Genomic DNA, 20,657 nt, shown 5'->3' on the forward strand with positions numbered 1-20,657 from the left:
GACAGCTTGAAAGATGTTTTGGACACTACAGTGAAAATGGTTCACTTTGTTAAAGCAAGACCCCTGAACTCTCGTGTATTTTCTGCGCTATGCAATGATATGGGCAGCGACCATGTAATGCTTTTACAACATACAGAAGTATGCTGGTTATCAAGAGGCAAAGTATTGACAATAAATAAATAAATTGAGAGACGAGCTTAAAGTTTCATTTACTGACCATAATTTTCACTTGTCTGACTGCTTGCATGATGACGAGTTTCTCACACGACTGGCCTATCTGGGTGATGTTTTTTCTCACCTGAATGATCTGAATCTAGGATTACAGGGACTCTCCACAACTAATTTCAATGTGCGAGACAAAATTGAGGATATGATTAAGAAGTTGGAGCTCTTCTCTGTCTGCATTAACAAGGACAACACACAGGTCTTTCCATCATTGTATGATTTCTTGGTGTGAAAATGAACTCAAGCTTACAGACAATGTCAAATGCGATATTGCAAAGCACCTGTGTGAGTTGGGTGCGCAATTACGCAGGTACTTTCCCGAAACGGATGACACAAACAACTGGATTCGTTATCCCTTTCATGCCCTGCTTCCAGTCCACTTACCAGTATCTGAACAAGAGAGCCTCATCGAAATTGCAACAAGCGGTTCTGTGAAAATGTAATTTAATCAGAAGCCACTGCCAGATTTCTAGATTGGGCTGCGCTCAGAGTATCCTGCCTTGGCAAATTGCGCTGTTAAGACACTGATGCCCTTTGCAACCACGTACCTATGTGAAAGTGGATTCTTGGCCCTCACTAGCATGAAAACTAAATACAGGCACAGACTGTGCGTAGAAAATGATTTAAGACTGGGACTCTCTCCAATACAACCCAACATTGTAGAGTTATGTGAATCCTTTCAAGCACTTCTCATTAACCTGTGGTGAGTTATTCACCATTTTCGATGAACAAATAAGGTTTTATATGTAAGCTGGTTAAATAAAGAGCAAAATTATTGATTATTATTATATTATTATTTGTGCCCTGGTCCTATAAGAGCTTTTTGTCACTTCCCACGAGCCGGGTTGTGACAAAAACTTACACTCAGTCTTATGTTTAATAAATTTATCGTATAGTATGTGTGTGGCAGGCTTACAATGATGGCAACAAAACAACGTTTGAGTGTACGCTGACCCTGGTGCTAGAGGGGGTACACAGCTGGAGGTTGAATGTTTGAAGGGGTACGGGACTATAAAAAGTTTGGGAACCACTGATATGGAGGATGTGCTGTTTCTGTTTATATGTGTAGGTGTTTCCAAACCTTCCCCTTGTGGAATGTTCATTTTTTTAAGGTGGGAAGGAAGTTGTGTCGGAGAGAGAGTTGGGTAATTGACTAGAATGGTGGTGGTCGGGCGTGCAGGCGACTCGGGCTGGCTGGGCGGTCTGGCTGAAATTTGATATAGAGGGTATCTTAATAGAAAGTTAAGTCTTTGTACTTTATTTTTTTTAAAGAGTTGTTAATTTCTTAGGCTATTAGTTAAAGGCGCAACACAATATTGATTATTGAATTATCTTTGATCTAGTTCAGTCTTATCAATCACTTAAACATATTTAATAATGATCTCCTACCTAGCTTGATGACTGGGGGCATTTTTCCTTACTTTGTGTTGTTCTGAATAGAGACACCCATGGGTCATACGCGATTGCGTAGAAATGCAGAAATCGACCTCTAGACCCCATGCCATGTTATGTCCTCTCCACTTCTAAAACCAAAGTTGCGCCCCTGTGTCTGCATCCCAAATGGCACCATATTCCCTGTATAGCTCTATTGGCCCTGGTCAAATGTAGTGCACTATATCGAGAATAGGGTGCCATTTGGGAGGTAGCCTATTCCATGTCGAACTATAAAAGGTAGAGGTGACAATGATTGGTGAATCCATGAAAGAGTCATAGACTTAACAGTCCTTATGTGTATACTAAGCATTTCCATCCCATCAAGTTGCTATTTCAACATGGACCTATTCCTCAAGCCAAGCTAAGGCTGGGTGGGTTTGCCAGAATAAGTCACTTCCCCTTTAATGCAAATAACAATGAAAAAATAGTGTGAAATTATCTGCTCTTCCTCACTAACTTGCCATCTTTCTGTAGTCAAATATTTTAAATATTTAAAACTTTATTGAAAAATGATGTGTTTGGAATGATGTGTGATTTATCTGTCTGACAGCCCAGTATAAATCCACATTTCTCCGTCCCTGGCTGACTAAATAATATTGAGATTTGATATCAATTATACATGAATGTAATTACACATTGTACATTATTCCCTCTAATAAGACAAAGTGATGGGATAGTGGGACTCAACAGGCTTTTTATTACTATGTGAGCAGCATGTCCATCTTCGCTATGCCGTATTATTGCGAAAAGTTAAATTCCTATCAATTTAGTCTCACGTTAATAAATTGCTTCAAATGCTTTCTCCCTTTTTAATAGAGGTCAGAGTCATTTTTATGTGTCATTCTGCTGAAAGCGAGAGAGCGATAGAGAGATAGTCTTTATTAAGACATTTAACTTTCTGTCACACCCAGTTAACATGCAGGCCATTGGATCTCAGAGCCTCACTACTCTCCAATGGAGGGAATTAGACACTGTAGCAAGCATTTACATGACTTAATTCGTCCTATACAGGTAAATGCTAAATTCTTATTCGCATACTTTGCAGTTTCCGAAAGTGTTTGTTTCTCCCCTTTAAACAAGATTTCTACAAGTCCTCTCGTAGTAAATATGTTTGTTTCCCCCTGTAAAAACTACAATCCTAAACTGTTCAGTCATCCCCTGGTCACTGACATTCTCAGAACACGGCCAATGAACATCAAGGACAAATGAACCAAGGAACACTAAAACATGCAAAAGGCATGTCTTTGGTCACAGGTTTTTTCCCCCCTCTCTTTTACTCGACAGACATGACTGCGAACATCATCCCTGATATTGCTTTAAACACCTCAGCGACAACTTAAGAGACTTGTGTATTTTTCATCAACTAAACCCCCTCTCCACACACATATAGCACAGGATAACAACATGGCCCACAATTATACATCCCACACAGAGCAAGGGAAGAGGAGAGGACTGCAACAGAGCTAACTCCAGCGTTAAAATATTCACAGACAGCATTATTAATATTTAATATTCTACTAAATCTGCTTTATTGTTACCAAGCTAAGCAGTATATAAATCAGGTTCTCTCAGCAGCCGAAAAAAAAGGGGGAGAGATGGAAAAGAGAGAAAGCGAGAGCGAGAGATTGTGTGTGTGCGTGTAAGAGAGAGCGGGAAAGAGAGAGAGAGAAACTGCTTCTATACTATTATGAATGCATATGCTGTCATCAATGTCATGTTGGTAAATTGCAATTAGACAGAGGCCCTGCCACGTGCGCTCAGATTAATAAAGCCAGAGTAATGAGGGCAGATCTCAGATCTGTAGAGGGAAATGGCCGGTCTTTAACTGGCGCACACACACACACACAAACACGGAGAGAAAGAGAGAGACCTGACCTCTGTCTCTACAGCTACCCACTAAACACACCTCACACACAATAACCAGGAAGGTACTGTATAAATATATATGGCAATTACTGAAGTGACAGTAATGATTACAAACAGGCATAGTTGCAGTGAAGTCATGGTAATGCCTGTGTTTATGATATAAAACGGTCATCCAATGAATATAATATGAGGATACGTTGTATATGAAATAGTGTGCTAGAAAAGCAATAGTAAACTGCACAGCTTGACCTCTGTGCTGTTTACTAACCCAGTGACAATACTAGACAGTATAGGAGGGCTTTAGAAGTCATTACAGTTGATTTGTTTATCTGCGGCATATGCTCCTATAGATAAGCTAAACGACTTTAGCTTATTGCAATTGCCATTTACACTATGACAGTTGATTTGAAAGTCAACATACATGTAGGATCTTAATTTGACCATTATTGTCGTGGCAAAATAATCCTGCAGCAACAGGATTTTCACGTTTAGTCCATTATGTCGCTCGATCAGTGGTTAGGCTAGTAGCTGGACAAAAGTAGGCTGCATGAAAAGTGCTACGCTGTAAATATAACAGTGTGTTTGTGCGGGTTTCCAGTGAATTTATGTAAATCACAAAGCTCATCTGCAATTCTCAGAAACAGAAAGAGTGATCCTACATCTGTCTATGTGGCATATAATTGTCAGTGCTATATCTGATTTCACACTATCCTTATCCTATGCATGCATGCCTGCAGAAATTTCATTTTTCCTTTCCCTTACAGATGCCCTTACCCAATGACATACCTAATTCATTCTCTGGCCTATTTCTGCGGATGGGATTCTTAACTGACGGTTTCACACCTGGGATATATCCTGCCCACTGTTACGCATGCTATTTGCACAAATTGCTCCATTTGTGTTTGAATATGAAATACATTTGCCAAAAGGAATGAAGGCTCTCCTCTGAGAGGGTTGAGATGGGAGTGGCATTATTCTTTACTGCATTTTTAGCTGGATGGGTAGGAAGGCTATAATGCATGTAATTGTATGAAACAAAATGCAATCTCGATTGCTACTGTATATCTTAAGCACTTTTCCGAGTCATACGATGTGATTCGTAAATGATTATATAGCACTTGTTTTGAGGACTAAATACAGTGGGTGTTTCTCAATATGCATGAGGCACACAAATTGGAGTACGGAACAGTCGGAGTATGAGTCCAAATCAAAGTATGCAAAACGGAGCATGGAGGGAAGTGTTCAGATGCATACTTTGTTTGTACACACATTTTGAAACATGCATTGATGCAGGCTTCAACTGAAATTCCCAGGATTGTTGGCATAATGTGACGCAACCACGTAACGGCACAAAAAGTATTGAAAACAATGGTGGCTGGTTCAGTGTTGAAGCAAGAGAAAGTGAACTCAGACTTCAGATTGAAATGTAGTCCATTCACATCTCATAGTATGTTGCCTGACTACAATATGTGACCCACCACCTCGATTAGGTTGTACGTAGCAAAATTTGAAATTGTTTTTTACATTGCATAAAAGTAGATACTCAGCGCTAGCAAATGGTATATCATACAATGCAGTTGAGGAACAATGGGAAGGTAATTCTGCTTTGAAAGTTGATAAACTTGTAACCCCACTTTTGAGAAAATGCTCCTTGAATATTTTTGGTACACCTACTGGAGAGCTCTTCTTTGTCTACAGCCATTCAGCATTGTTGACACCCTCTTAAGCCTTAGCCCCACCCATCTCTTTAAGGGCTCACATATGAGGCCATGTGCTAAACAAAGTGAGTAAGTTAGTGGAGAAAACAACCAAAGATTTCAAGAAAGTAGTAGCAAAAAGTAGTAGTAAAAATACACTATCAAGCCCTTGGCCCATATCCTAATCTGACTTTCAAGCAGGTCATGTTGTTTTTCACATTACTGTCTCTGCTAAACACACACTATATAAAATAAAATCTAAGTTTATTGTCACATGCACAGGATACAGAAGGTGTAAATGGTACAGTGAAATGGTTACTTTCAGAGTGGAGTGATTTGTTTAGACATGAACAATTAACCATAATCCCAACCAATACTAACATGCACAATGCATGAATCTGCACTTAGCTAAAGCTAACCAACGAAGGCTAACTGACAAGGAACTAAAAGCTAGCTAGCATTAGCTACCCACGAATAATTCATACCTAACATTGGCCTTCTACCTTGCATAACAACATTCGTTTAAGGCTGTATTTTAAATGTGAAACTTGCTGGATAGGCAGATTATTATAATTCACATATAGATAGGTGATATTTATGAAGTAAAACATTTGATTTGTGTATATCATGTTTAGTCTCTAATTGCCATTGTCCTGGCTGAAAGTAGGTCCAATGAATGGGAGGTGCAGCATGAGGTAATAAGGTAGGGGGAGTGCTAGTGCTTCTCAAGTGTAATATTTTATGCGTGCTCCACACTCCTGTCCTCACAAGAGCATACTCAAAATAACTTGTTTTAGCATACTTGTCTCCGGAGGAAAAGGGTGACATTGTTGCACTGCTTTTAGAATATCAGGGTTTGTTCTCAGATGTACCAACTCAGGCAAATCTACTAGAGCATGACATTGACATTGGGGACTCTGCCCCAATCAAACAAAATGCCTATTGAGTGAATCCTGAAAAGGAAGAGAATCTCCGCAGTGAGGTGGAGTTAATGCTTGAGCTCGGGATTACACAACATGGGAACAGTCCGTGGACTCAAACCCTTTGCCCAGGGTCGACGACTGTGTGGACCGTGTTGGCGCTGCTAAGTGTTCCAAAGACTTGTATGCTTTTGTCACTCCTGATGGTTTGTTTTCCTACATTTGTCTTCCGTTCGGGTTAGCCTCCTACAGAATAGAGAAAGAAAAATAACATTTTGGTCTCTGCACCGGTGCCAGATGCTCCAGATTTCCGTCGTCCATTTGCTTTGTACACCGACGCCAGAGATGTAGGAGCAGAGGCTGTGCTCCTACAGAAAGACGATAACAATGTTGAGCACCCTGTGGTGTATTTTTCAAAGAAATTGGCCTGAAATCAAAAACACTCTTCGACTATCGAGAAGGAGACGCTCAATTTGGTACTGGCTCTTCAGCACATCAAGGTTTATGTATCGGCCTTTACACCTACGTTGTCTATACTGATCATAACCCTCTCGTTTTCCCATTTCCTACAAAAATCGAGCGTCACGAAACACCGTCTCATTTGCTGGAGTCTCATATTGCAGGAGTTTTGCCTTAAAATCCAAAGGTTCATGAGGGTGGTTAGGAGTGGCTGGCCCAGTGCTCCAGTTGTCTTTAGAGGTGTGGAAGGTTGGCACCTTTAGTTGGCTTTCCCTATTTGATTTCTAGAAAAACAATCCATTATCTGATCTTCATGGTTTTTATTTTGTTCACCTCTTCTTGGGCAAGTGATTTTCTTGCTGGGGAATGTAACAGATCTATCTTCCTAGATGTATCCACTGCCTTCGACATTGTGAACGATCTGATCCTCTTCTCCACCCTCTCAGGGCTGTGCGTCTCAGGCTCTGCACACTCTTGGATTGCATCCTACCTGGCAGACCACTCCTACTAGGTAACGCGGAGAGGATCTGTGTCTGCACCACATACTATCACTAATGGTGTCTGCCTGGGCTCGGTTCTAGGCCCTCTTCGCTTCTCTCTATACACCAAGTCACTCAGCACCCTCGTATCCTCACATGGTCTCAACTACTTTTCTCCATTCCCCCCTTCTGACACCCAGGCGACAAAACGCATCTCTGCGTGCCTGGCAGATATCTCAGCTTGGATGTCGGCCCACTACTTGAAGCTCAACCTGAACAAGACTGAGCTGCTCTTCCTCCCGGGGAAGGCCTGCCTGCTCCAAGACCTCTCCATCACGGTTGACAACTCCACGGTGTTCCCCTCCCAGAACACCCTGTCGTTCTCTGCAAACATCAAAACAGTGACTTGCTTCTGCAGGTTCATGCTCTACAACATCCATAGAGCATGACCATACCTTACACGGGAAGCAGCACATCTCCCGTCTGGACTACTGCAACTTAATGTTAGCTGGGCTCCCTGCTTGTGCCAACAAACCCCTGCAACTTGTCCAGAACACTGCAGCCAGCTTAGTGTTCAACCTTCCCAAGTTCTCCCATGTCACCCCGCTCCTTCGCACATTCTACTGGCTTCCAGTCGAAGCTCGCATTCACTAAAAGACCATGGTACTTGCCTATCGAGCAGCAAGAGGAACTGCCCCACCCCACCTTTAGGCTATGCTCAAACCCTACACCCCAACCCGAGCACTCCGTTCTGCCACCTCTGTTCCCTTGGCCCTCCCGCTCAGCTCAGTCCATGCTCATCTCTGTCCTGGCACCCCAATGGTGGAACCAGATTCCTCATGAAGCTAGGACAGCAGAGTCCCTGCCCATCTTCCAAAAACATCTAAACACTAATCCCACAGCACCTTCTCCTTCCTTTTGTAAACTAACACTCACACTTGACTTTTCCCGCCCTTACTAGCTCTGACTTTGCTGAAAAATGAACTTACCATGACTGTGATATGTGGTTGTCCCACCTAGCTATCTTGAGATGAATGCACAAACTGTAAATTGCTCTGGATAAGAATGTCTGCTAAATGACTAAAAATAAATGAAATGTCAAAGAAGACCAGATTGATGACATAAACATAGGCCTTATGAGCTAAATCAACATTTAATCTATTATCATTGTCATGGATGCGTTCCTCTTCCCTATATAGATTATTAATTTGACTAGGGTCCATAGGGCTCTGGTCCAAAGTTGTGCACTATAAAGGAAGAAAGGGTGCCATTTGAAACAGCCATTTGAAACAGCATCTCCACTTAACCGATATGGCAATACATGTTTCCCCATTTTTAAACAATGCCTTGGGTTGTCACATAAGGCACTAAAGCTGATCTTACCAGCAATATTATTTTATGACTATGGTCTAATGGTAAAGGAGCGATGGGTAGGTAGAGTTAGGTAGATGGAGTTAGGAGAGATGGGAAGAGAACCTCAGGGGAAATATTTGAAGTCAGCCCAGTGTGCTATGGCATACTGCATCATACAGACATATTTCTTCATTATCTCCGACAATATGATCCCTCCTCTGAGAAGAGATGATATCCTCAAAAGTAATTATTTAAAGCGCAAATAACTCTAAAACACTGTACGAAACTCGGTGCTTAAAGTTAATCACAAGACTATATAAAAATATCAAAAGACAGAATTGTCAAATGCAAATTAGGAGACTCAGAAGAAAAAGGCATTCCTTGCTTGCATGGCTGTGTAGCTAGAGTGTTGCCACAGTGAGGATTGAGCATGGTAACAACCAGCCCTGAAACTTAAGGCTGTGTGGGCGGGAGGATGGGAGAGAGAGTTTGACACTGATTGTGCTGACTGGCATTCTCTCACTTACAGCCTCTAACACTCGGACAGACCAAGACAAGAATCAGATTGATAATGTGCCTATTCCTGACTATTTTTGGTTCCAAGCACCATTCTCCGAGACTAAAATAATATTATGTGAACGCATAACACACACAGAGGACTTCCATGTCAATCAGTCAGAGCGAGAGAGGGAGACTTTAAGACATTTGGCGTTCTGTCACACTCTTACCATGTAGGCCACGGGATCTCAGAGCCTCACTGCTCTCCAATAGAGGGAATTTGATACTGTAGCAAGCATTTACATGCATGACTTCCCTCATCCTATATTGTTAAATGCTAAATCCATATTCACAACTGCAGTTTACGAAAGTACGAGAGTGTGAGAGAGAGTCATCCACCAAATCTCCTGGACCAGTGTCAAAATGACATAATGTGACTATATAACATGAGAACATAATTTTATATCATATACTGTGTACAGAACATTAAGAACACCTTCCTAATATTGAGTTGTACCCCATTTTGCCCTCAGAACATGCACAATCCGTCGGGACATGGACTCTAAAAGGTGTCGAAAGCGTTCCACAGGGATGCTGGCCCATGATGACATCGATACTTCCCACAGTTGTGTCAAATTAGCTGGATGTCCTTTGGGTGGTGGACCATTCTTGATACAACGGGAAACTGTTGAGCGTGAAAATCCAGCAGCGTTGCAGTTCTTGACACACTCAAACTGGTGCCCCTGGCACCTACTACCGTACCCCGTTCAAAGGCACTTAACTCGTTTGTCTTGCCCATTCACCCTCTGAATGGCACACATACACAATCCATGTCTCAATTGTCTCAAGGCTTAAAAATCCTTCTTTAACCTATCTCCTCCACTTCATCTACACTGATTGAAGTGGATTTAACAAGTGACATCAATAAGGGATCATAGCTTTCACCTGGATTCACCTAGTCAGTCTACGTCATGGAAAGAGCAGGTGTTCATAATATTTTGTGAACTCAGTGTAGAGGGCAAAAAGCATTGATGTGCCACCAATATAGCATTACCACTCTGAACACTGCTGTGGGTTTTAGGAAGGGGGGATTGAGTTGAGACATTCCAAGTGAATCTTCTGCTAATGAGAATTTCCTTACGTTCATTCAGCATGTCACGATCGTTTTGAAGAACGGACCGAAGCGCAGCGTGTGTTGGGTTCCACAAATTTATTACCATGAAACTTCCACTAAAAAACAATAAACATACAACGAAAGTGAAGCACAGAGCGCACATCAGCACTCAACAAAACAATATCCCACAAATGCAGGTGGGAGAAAGGGCTTCCTAAATATGATCCCGAATTAGAGGCAATGATTACCAGCTGCCTCTAATTGGGAACCATACAAAAATACCAACATAGAAAATATAAACAAGAACACCCCCTAGTCACGCCCTGACCTACTACACCATAGAGAACCAAGGGCTCTCTATGGTCAGGGCGTGACACAGTATGCTTCTATAATTCTCTTCTAAAACACAGGCAGAATCCATACTCTCTGTATGCTCTCTGTTAGCCCACACAGTTTTCAAAACAAACAGGGCATGCTTCCCAAATGGCACCCTGTTTCCTATATAGTGCTCTACTTTCTAAAGTAGTGCACTATATAGGGAATAGCTTACTATTTGGGATGTAACCAGGGAAACACAGTCTTTTTTATTCGTTATTGTCGCTGTTGCTGCGGGTGTTCTCTCTCCCTGCTACCTACCTGAGCCAGCTTCACGTTTGTTGAGTTATAAATAATTCAGCGTTTTAATTCCAAAGACACTCGCAGATATTCTCAAAAGGAGCTACCCATCCACTGGTATAGTTCTATAGCTGGTTATTATTCCATACCAGGATTCACATCCCGAAGGTTCTACGAACAGTAAATATGGACACTATACAAATGCAGTACCATAGCAAGAATCCAACACAGACGGTATTATTTTATGTTATGGTGTTATTTTAGGACGAATCTCAGTAGAATATTTGCATTGCTTGCTAAGATCAGACTGTCTGTCAGATGCACCAGGGTGCTTTTATGCTATGACTTGCCAAGAACACAAAAGGAGAGGACGTAGCTAAAGAGCTTCAGAGACGCACAAATTGCGTATTGAATTTGAAAAGCACACATTCAAAGCGTGCATCTTGGCAGGCTCATATCCTCCCAGACTGCCAAAATGAAGACACTGGTAATTGCTTGTCATATTTAGAAAATGATGTAGAAAATACAAATACTGTATTAGAACCGTTCAAATTCTATTATTTGCCTCGTTTAACTCATTTTCACCTCACATGAGCACAATTCAGTGGTTTTGAGTTTGTGATTTTCAATCACTAAGCCTTAAGCCATCAGCCTGAGGCACGTCTGTCTGTCCCCTGTGAACAAAAGAATGCACTCCGCGTGGATATCTCTGAGTGGGAGTGCTAGGCAAAGTCACTCTCTTTGTCTTTGCAAAGTGCAATGACTTAAAAGAAAAATCCTGAACACTCTTCAAAGTGTAACATAGACGAAGTCTTCGTCGCACCTTTTATACGCCTATCTTCTCTGTCTAGACCTGCAATCTACAGCTGGTGGTTGTAGAAGGTCTGGTCACATATGGAATTTACGCTCTAGCTGAACTATGAAACTTTCTCAGAAAGACAATTTGAGATATATTTCCTAGGAAAAAAAACAACAGCATCAGTCTCAGTCAAAACGTGAATGAACACATCTGACAAAGAAAAAACTCCCTCCAACTGTTTCAATAGCACTGTGTGTCTCTGACACCAAATGCATATGCAGGCATTGTGCAGAGAGTGTGTTTACTGAGTCATATAACCCGACTTGACAGCATCTTATTAATATTTCCACTTCCCCTGAGGTATGCAAATATGCTTTGTCCTTTGCAGAGTGACAAAGTGCTTCTAAGGACCTTGCTGCCCGGATGAGATCCCCATCTCAATAACTTATTCTCAGAACTCCGTCAGGCAGAGAAGCAGGGAAGATAGGAGCACATACTGTAGGAATTCAAGGCAATCATTTATTTTCCCACCTCATAAAGCAGGGTGTGTGTTGATGCCAGGCAATACAGTTCAAGATAAAGGTAAAAAGTGTATCTTCGGGGTAATGCCACCTAACTGCTCAGGCTGAAAACACTGTGTTGCTGTCCCTCTGGAGACGAGGCAGTGTGAGTCAATGCAAATCTAATCACAACCTGTCTCATCTGTGAACACCTCACAGATGGCTCAAGTCACACAGGCTATTGTGTTTATATTCACTTCCCCATTAATTCAATTACCTATTTCATATCATCACAGATCACATTTACAGCAGTGGAGGCTCCTCAGAGAAGGAAGGGGAGGACCATCCTCCTCAGTCAATTTCATTTAAAAAAAGAATAGTGAAACATTAAAAATGATCATTTTTTTAGATAAAAACAATAATGAATACAGTAGGTCTACGGTAGCCTCAGCAGCACCATGGTGTAGCCGGAGGACAACTAGCTCCTGTCATCCTGTGGTACATTGACTTCAATACAAAACAAAACTTGGGAGGTTCATGGTTCTGAGAAACAAAAGAGAGGGAGTGAAAGAGAGAGAGAGAGCTAGCTATAATTCATAGTATATGTATTTTTTCACTTACTTAGCTAGCATTGAATGCACTTAGCTAGTTTGCCTACTCAAACACATGCCTCAAACAAAAAGCGATGCTATATTAGCTAGCTGACTATGGCTATCCAACACTAACTCTTCCAAGTCAAGGTAAGCTTTTGGTTTGATTCATTTATTGCCTACCGGTGTAACTGCTTACTGTTGACTATAAACTGTACTGCATGATTGTAGCGGGTTTACTAATGCATTAGTTCTAGTAGCTATGATGACTATGACATGACAACGATGTAGGCTATGTGTAGCGGTTAGCGGTCATGATATGACGGTTGGGCTTGGAAAAGTGTTTTCTCCTGGTCAAAGGCAGTTGATGTTTTTTGCACTAAAGTCCACAAAGGGAAAAGGTGAGAGCAGGAGAGCGCGTAGATAGATGCAAGAAGGAAAGTGAAAGGGGTGTATACATTGCGCCAATTCTGTTGGAAAATGTTTGTTAAACTGAAGAAAATGGAACCAAACGGGGATAAACATACCTGAATTTGTCCAATAGAAACTCTTGTTTGCAACTGTTGGACTAATGACTACACCCTAGATCAGCTAGATGCAGGCAAGAGTGTGCAAGGCGGTATTGAATGTGTCACTGTCGGTCACCTTGATTACTCAAAATTCTCTCGCGTGCACCTACACTGTACACTTTCCTTCATAGGGTAGGTTGTAGCAACTTCATGATGGGTACAGGGGAAATTGGAGTATCATGTAGTAGACTAACCCTATCGACGTTACACTGAGCTGGGTGAATGGAATATGAATGACAGTCATCCGATATGCTGCAATAAAAATAAGGCCATGTTCATTAAAAAAAAATAGAATCATCCTCCATCATCTTAAATGGCACCGACCGCCACTGACACTGATGGTGTTATGATTTCAAAATATATCACGCGATGATGACTTGTACTTGCAAACCTAACCTGTTGAATGAGATATTGTCGTCTTATCCCTATTTTAAGTATGCAAATAATGGCAGTGTTAGGTCTCTTTAGCCCTGTAAAGTAGAACATCGTTGTAATTCACAAGCTGCTTAGAGATCAAAGCCAATTTGCAAGGTTGTTTTTACCCCCCCCCCCTTAAAATAACAGCCATCTTTGTGTCATTTTTTCCCACCGTTCCTTTCTGCGATCTTAGCGTGTTCTGTGTTAATATCTCCCGCCCAAACAGGCACTGCAGTGTTCCTCCCAGTTCTCCCCAGTCAGAGGAAAGTGCTATTCAGAGTTTCACTGCCAATGTAAGGCTTTCTAAATCCCCAGAGAGTATGATGTGCCCTCCATAAGCCCTTCAACTGGATCTCAGGGCATGCTAAGTACAGAGCTTACGCTTTTGGTACAACTCCCTTTGTCTTTAACTTTCATACTTTAAATCAAATCAAATTACGGAAGTGGTACTGTACCTACTCAATTTGATTATAGGGATGCTGGGGAATGCTTGCAATTCCTGGGCTTGATCAGAAAACGGACTTGGAAATCAGAACATTTATGGGGCAAATCACAGCTCAGAAGCCATTCAGAGGGCTTCTAAGTGTATTTACCAAGTCTATAAGGTGGAGGCATTTCACAAAAGGCTATTATATTTGAACTATTTTGATTACGTTTCTGATGGAGTGATTTCTGCGCGGTATTTTATGAACTCTATGCTGAGTTATCTTTATTGTTCTTCAATATAATGAAATCATTTTTCTTGAGATTAATGACGTGACTATCTGATAGTGACTTATATCCGTCAGTAGTGAAATGATCCATAGCGGCAGTTTTAATCATTAGAGATGACTCTTTGAAGTAGAACCTGAAAGTCTGTCTTTCTGGATCACTCCCAAATCTTGCAGAGTTTAATTGAAGGCCACACAGAGAACGTGTGTTATTTGCAGGCAATGTAGCCTATTTCCAATGTTCACTGAGAACTCCTATACATGAGTAAAAAGAGGGCTGTAAACTACGTGATGAAACAGGACTATTTTGGAGCAATAACACTTCACATTCCTTTTGAATTTGAACTAGTTTAATGTGTTAAGACATTCGAAGGAGAAGATCTGTGGAATTGAAACGGAGATGGGTTATCTGGCTCGGTGGTTTAATGACAAAACACTCACACCTTGGTATCTGTGAGGATAGCCTCCTCCCCTCCTCTACTCTCCTCTCCTCCTGCCCATACCTTTCCAGTCATTTCCAGCTTGTTAGAGAGTCCCTCTGTCTGCCTTGCCCTATCTAATTCCCAACCAATTACCGTCTAAATGAACCACAGGGCTGCTTAACTTGGTTTGCCTCTTCCCATTGTTTAATTTGTGATGGTAACGAACCCTGATTAATCCTCAGTAAAAGGTTCATAAATTAAGCACTCAAGGCCAAATGAATCACCACCTATTCATAAGATAAATGGACAATATAAATTTAGCATATGACCTAAACAAAAGAGAGAAAACATCTGGTGATCACGTTACATTTCATTCTGTTTCTGTTCTTTGTACAGCCTGACCTTTTCCGTTGCTTGTTGTGTGCTGCTAGCCAGTAAAATGTCATTTATTTATGACTTCTGTCTGAGCCGACAGAAGACCACCACGCCATGTTTGCACCACCACAATTTTCCCAGGTAATGTTGTCGTCTCTCAAGCAAAACCTGGGCAATTTGATTAATGCCGACATTTCCAAGTGAGTAGCACAGACACGACAATAAAAACCTTGTCATGCAGAGAGAGAGAGAGAACGAGAGGAGAGACCAAGGCAGCAGTTAGCCAAAGGGTGAGAGAGAGAGATCTCTGCAGTTATTCCCTTTCAAGGAATAAAGGACAAGACATGCTTTTTTGAAGGTGGGGAAGTTTAGCATACAAATAGATAGTGAATAATTAGTCCCAGGAGACGGATGGATCACCACACCATGTGAATAATTCCAACACATTCTAACACTGTTGGTCTGTCCTTAAATGGCAATGAAGAATGTTGTCACCCGGGAGGTGTTGTTTCCTTAACTTAAGCCATTTGCCATATGTTCTAACTCTCTCTAAGGTCAGAAACACAGCCTATGTGCTATAATACACAAAAGGGTTGCTGTGAGGGCAAAAAAAGATATACATCGACAACAAATACTCTACAGGAAAACACACTTTGAATATTACATTCCAATAGACATTTGAATATAACATTCCAATGCACACTGAGATTGACTGTAATCTTGAAACTATACTGAACAAAAATAAAAGCATGTAACAATTTCAAAGGTTTTACTGAGTTACAGTTCATACAAGGAAATCAGTCAATTAAAATAAATTAATTCGACCCTAATTGATGGATTTCACATGTCTGGTAATACAGATATGCATCTGTTGGTCACAGATGTTGTAAAGTACTTAAGTAAAAATACTTTAAAGTACTACTTAAGTTGTTTTTTTGGGTATCTGTACTTTACTATTTATATTTTTGACAACTTTTTACTCCTTGCATGCTGACCACACCGCTCCCATCGCAATTTTTTTTTTAAGCATACGTTATTCAATTATTGCATCCACACTGCTCGTGCGCGCCAACGAGCGTCTGCATTGCCAAGCTCTAAAATAGAAGTCAGTTCTATTTATGACGCTGAGCCCGGTGAGAGTCCTGCCTCTCCCATCTCCTCATTGGTTTATTGAAGCAGATACTGTCACGAGAATTTTCAATCCCAGTGATAATAACTAACAATCAATAAGCTTTGACCAATTCCCGAGGTTTGTAAGACCCTGGGTTTAATAATAATTAGGCAAAGACTCAGCTTATGCAAAAGGTCAGTAAAGTTTATTCACGAGAACGTTCTAAAGTCAAAATACAAAGAACATGTCATTTTATAACTCACTCCCTCCCTACTTACGCACAAACCTACACACAAACAGTAGATAGCCTACGCACATACATACACACGAACAGTAGGTGGGATGTATCCTTCCCCATAGTTCTTACCACTGTTTATCACTACCAAGCTGGCAGTTCCATTCCCCCGAGATTAGAGTGACCTTGATGGGACTCCCTTTCCTGCCGTAAGTTTCTCAGAGTTCTAGCCAGGTCAGGTCATACACAGTTTAATTGTTCTCGGTATTTTCTTAGTCACACACACATTTCTACTTGTCTCGACCACACCTTATTAGACTGAAGTTTATCATTCTAATTCATTATACATGTTACAGAATCTAATAATTACTAATAGTTACGTTTGTCTAATTATTCATTATATATGTTACATAATGTCATAATTACATTTCAGGGTGGAATTGTTTAGTCATTACCTTTAAACATATAAATTCCCTTATCAGATACCCACATGCCATCTCCTCATTGGTTATAACCACATGGGTGATTGAAAGATGAACTGAGTTCGGTCAGTCGTCATGGTAACTATGAAAGTTAGATGCCAATCGCCATATAAAGTCCAAAGAAGAAAAAGCCTGGAAGGAGGAGAGATGACTAGAAACGATTGGGTTGACAGTTTTATGTGAAGATTAACTGTCGGAGTAGAGGACCTTGTGCATTTCAAGTAAAAAAACAACTCAACGACAAATTAGCTAGCAACAGCAAGCTAGCTAAATAGGACAAATTAGCCAGTAACTGCAAGCTAGCTAGCTAAATTGCCATAAATGTTTAAAGCTTTTCGACCTGTCTCCAAATTAATATAATTGGTTCAGAGTTTGTTTTGATATTTCAACCTGCGTGTCATGATCGCGTTTGGTGTGGGGGGACAAAATACATTAGCGCACGATGACGCACGCGCCTGGCCGGTTTGGGTACGGTGTTATATTTTGAATGCTTAGCAGGACAGGAAAATGGTTCAATTCAAACACTAATCAAGAGAACATCCCTGCTCATCCCTACTGCCTCTTATCAGGCGGACTCACAAAACACAAATGCTTCGTTTGTAAATTATGTCTGAGTGTTGGAGCATGCCCCTGGCTATCCGTTCACTTAAAACAAGAACATTTGGCCATCTGGTTTGCTTAATATAAGGAATTTTAAATTATTTATACTTTTACTTTTGTATATTTTAGCAATGCATTTACTTTTGATACATTTAAAACCAAATACTTTTAGACTTTTACTTAAGTAGTATTTTACTGGGTCTTTCCGTTTTACTTGAGTCATTTTCTATGAAAGTATCTTTACTTTTACTCAAGTATGACATTTGGGAATTTTTTCCACCACTGGGCGTGGATCAGAAAACCATGCATTCTCATGCTGAAACATGAGGTGATGGGGGCGGATGAATAGCACTACAATGTCACGGTATCTCGGTGCATTCAAATTGCCATAGATAAAATGCAATTGTGTTCGTTGTCCGTAGCTTATGCTGCCCATACCATAACCCCACCACCACCATGGGGCACTCTGTTCACAACGCTGACATCAGCAAACTGCTCGCCCACACAACGCCATACATGTGTGTCTGCGGTTGTGAGGCCTGTTGGACGTACTGCCAAATTCTCTAAAACGACATTGGAGGTGGCTTATGGTAGAGAAATTAACATTAAATTCTCTGGCGACAGCTCTGGTGGACATTCCTGCAGTCAGCATGTCAATTGCCCGCTCCCTCAAAACTTGAGACATCTGTGGCATTGTGTTGTGTGACAAAACTGCACATTTTAGAGTGGCCTTTTATTGTCCACAGCACAAGGTGTACCTATGTAATGATCATGCTGTTTAATCAGCTTCTTGATATGCCACACCTGTCAGGTGGATGGATTATCTTGGCAAAGGAGAAATGCTCACTAACAGAGACGTAAACAAATTTGTGCACAAAATTTGAGAGAAATAAGCTTTATGTGCGTACGGAAAATTTCTGTGATCTTTTATTTCAGCTCATGAAACATGGGACCAACACTTGACATGTTGCATTTATATTTTGTTTAGTGTATTAAGAGCATGACAATACTGAGACCTAGCATTGCATCTTCCTTATTCCACAGCTTGGAATATCCCAGTCAGTAATAGAACAACACCACTGCCGACGTAGAGCCCTGTAGTACCGACCACATCTCAGCAACGATGTGATTATAGTAGGATACAGTATAAATCATGATGAAAGCGGCCATTTAGGCCTTTTTTGTTGTTGACCTATGCATTCCCCCTGTAAGACCCAGTGATCCAGACAATATACAGGTAACAACTTGGTGTCGTTATACTCCTAATAGCGTGCTCTAAAATACGGAGTATCGCTACGTTCTGAAATACAATTTTACACATGAATTTATTCAACATTAAAACGATTAATATTAATATATAAAAGTACCCTTTTTCTGACATATCGTTTTAAACAATATACTCTACAAGTACATCACATTTCCAGAGTGGGCTCTCTGCTACTTTTAAAGTTATGATACATTTTATGAGCACCACCAACACAGTGAATGGAAGAAAAAAATTCAAAGGGAACTCCCTCTGCTGGTGATTTACTGAATGTGCAATCCTACAGGAGGGCTGTGATTGGTTAATGACCTATAATGTCTATTTCTATGTGTAAATGTATAATTTCTTTAAAAGTAGCAGAGAGCCTACTCTTAAAATAGTATGTGTTTGAAGAGTATATCAACAACAACAAAAAATCTAATCACGAAGGGTACTTTTGAGATAGTAATAATTCTATTTTTAATGTTGGATACATTCATGTGAATTTTCTTTCTTCAGAATATAGACATACTCTATATTTTAGAGCACACCATAAGGAGTACAATGACAGATGTTGTCTGTACCATGTACGGTTCACAGATCATAGGGTCTTACAGGAGGCATGTACTGTATAGGTCCAAAAAGCACCTGAATGGCCACTTTCATCAGGATCTCCCCCCCCAAAAAAAATGATGATACAAATGTAAAAAGCATGTTAAACATTCTTCCTCCCAATGAAGTTATGTAAATTGCCAGAACAATCTGCGATACCAAAAATATTTTCGGGCCACGCTGGCGTGGAATCGCCCAAATGTGATTTTAAATGATCATCTTTAACACAATAGTTGTGTCAGTAGTGTAGAACGATGTTTGCTACTACGTAAAACCTTGAGTGCTTTCACCGAAGAGGACTTCTATAGAATGTACTATCAATGCTGTTCACATAACCTGCACCAACATAAAAGGTTTATGCCATCGATAAACATACTGCATTTAAGTGGTGCAGTTTGGTTGATTACAGGGTACTTACATGGATCGGCAACTCCGCCAGCTTCTCCACTCTTCTGCAAAGAGAGAGAGCACAACAAAAAGTGTTACTATGGGCCTCAGACAAAACCCTGGTGTGCTTCTCAGCAAAAATATTGTGCCACATGTAATGTGTGTTTTCCTCTCTGAGAAAAGACCAGTCGAATTGAGAAAGGTTTCACACTGTTTCTGAGGTAAATTCATTCATCCTCCTGCAAGATGACAGGTGTCATCCCAGTTTGCCTGGATATCTGTCAGGATGATGTAGAGCTCAAGAAGCAACATGCCTGTGAAGTTCATATTTATCCGCAGTGCAAGTAACAAAGACCACTTTGGGCTTCTCAGAGCAGCTGTTGGGATTATGTACATCCCCCACTGCCAGGCAAAGATATCTGCATAATTAAAGTGCCAAACACAATAAGAGCCGGGGAATTTAAATAGATGGAAATCACTCTGAAGGGTCACAGTAAGGAAGCCTAAACGAATCATTGCAGGCTGAGTGGTTTAAAACAATAGAGAACTGAAAGTAAAGCATGACACTGTGATCTTCTACTGTACCATCATAAAGTCAGTAGCTTTATTTAGATAACATTACAAAAAGCTACAACAACCTGTGCATACTGTAATCAGTGAGTAATAGTACTGTAATGTCAAGTACTATTTAGGTATTTTATAAATGATGTCTTACTGCGTTTGACATGGTCATGCTGTTTTTAGCATCTGTGTAGAAATAGCAGGTCTCTGTTGCCAGTGCACAATGCATTTGACCTCTGTTTTTGGAAACCATGTCATACAGTATGCAGCTTATGTATAGTAAGTAGGCAAACAGCATGGACTCACTGTATGTCCACACACAGCCCATGAAACCAAAACAGTGTCTCCTCTTACATCTTTGCATGCCAGCTGTTGTCCACCATC

At 40.8% G+C, this 20,657-nt stretch overlaps 1 protein-coding gene across 1 annotated transcript in view; it reads right to left on the reverse strand.

The window, feature by feature from the left end:
• LOC106567522 (follistatin-related protein 4) overlaps window positions 1-20,657 on the reverse strand; it is a 218,173-nt gene that overhangs the window by 164,868 nt on the left and 32,648 nt on the right. Inside the window, exon 3 of the mRNA XM_014136869.2 lies at window positions 19,744-19,777. Within this exon, the coding sequence (XP_013992344.1) occupies window positions 19,744-19,777 (34 nt within the window). The remainder of the gene's footprint in view (window positions 1-19,743; window positions 19,778-20,657) is intronic.

Source organism: Salmo salar, chromosome ssa13 (genome assembly GCF_905237065.1).
Source record: "Salmo salar chromosome ssa13, Ssal_v3.1, whole genome shotgun sequence".
Taxonomy (NCBI): domain Eukaryota; kingdom Metazoa; phylum Chordata; class Actinopteri; order Salmoniformes; family Salmonidae; genus Salmo; species Salmo salar.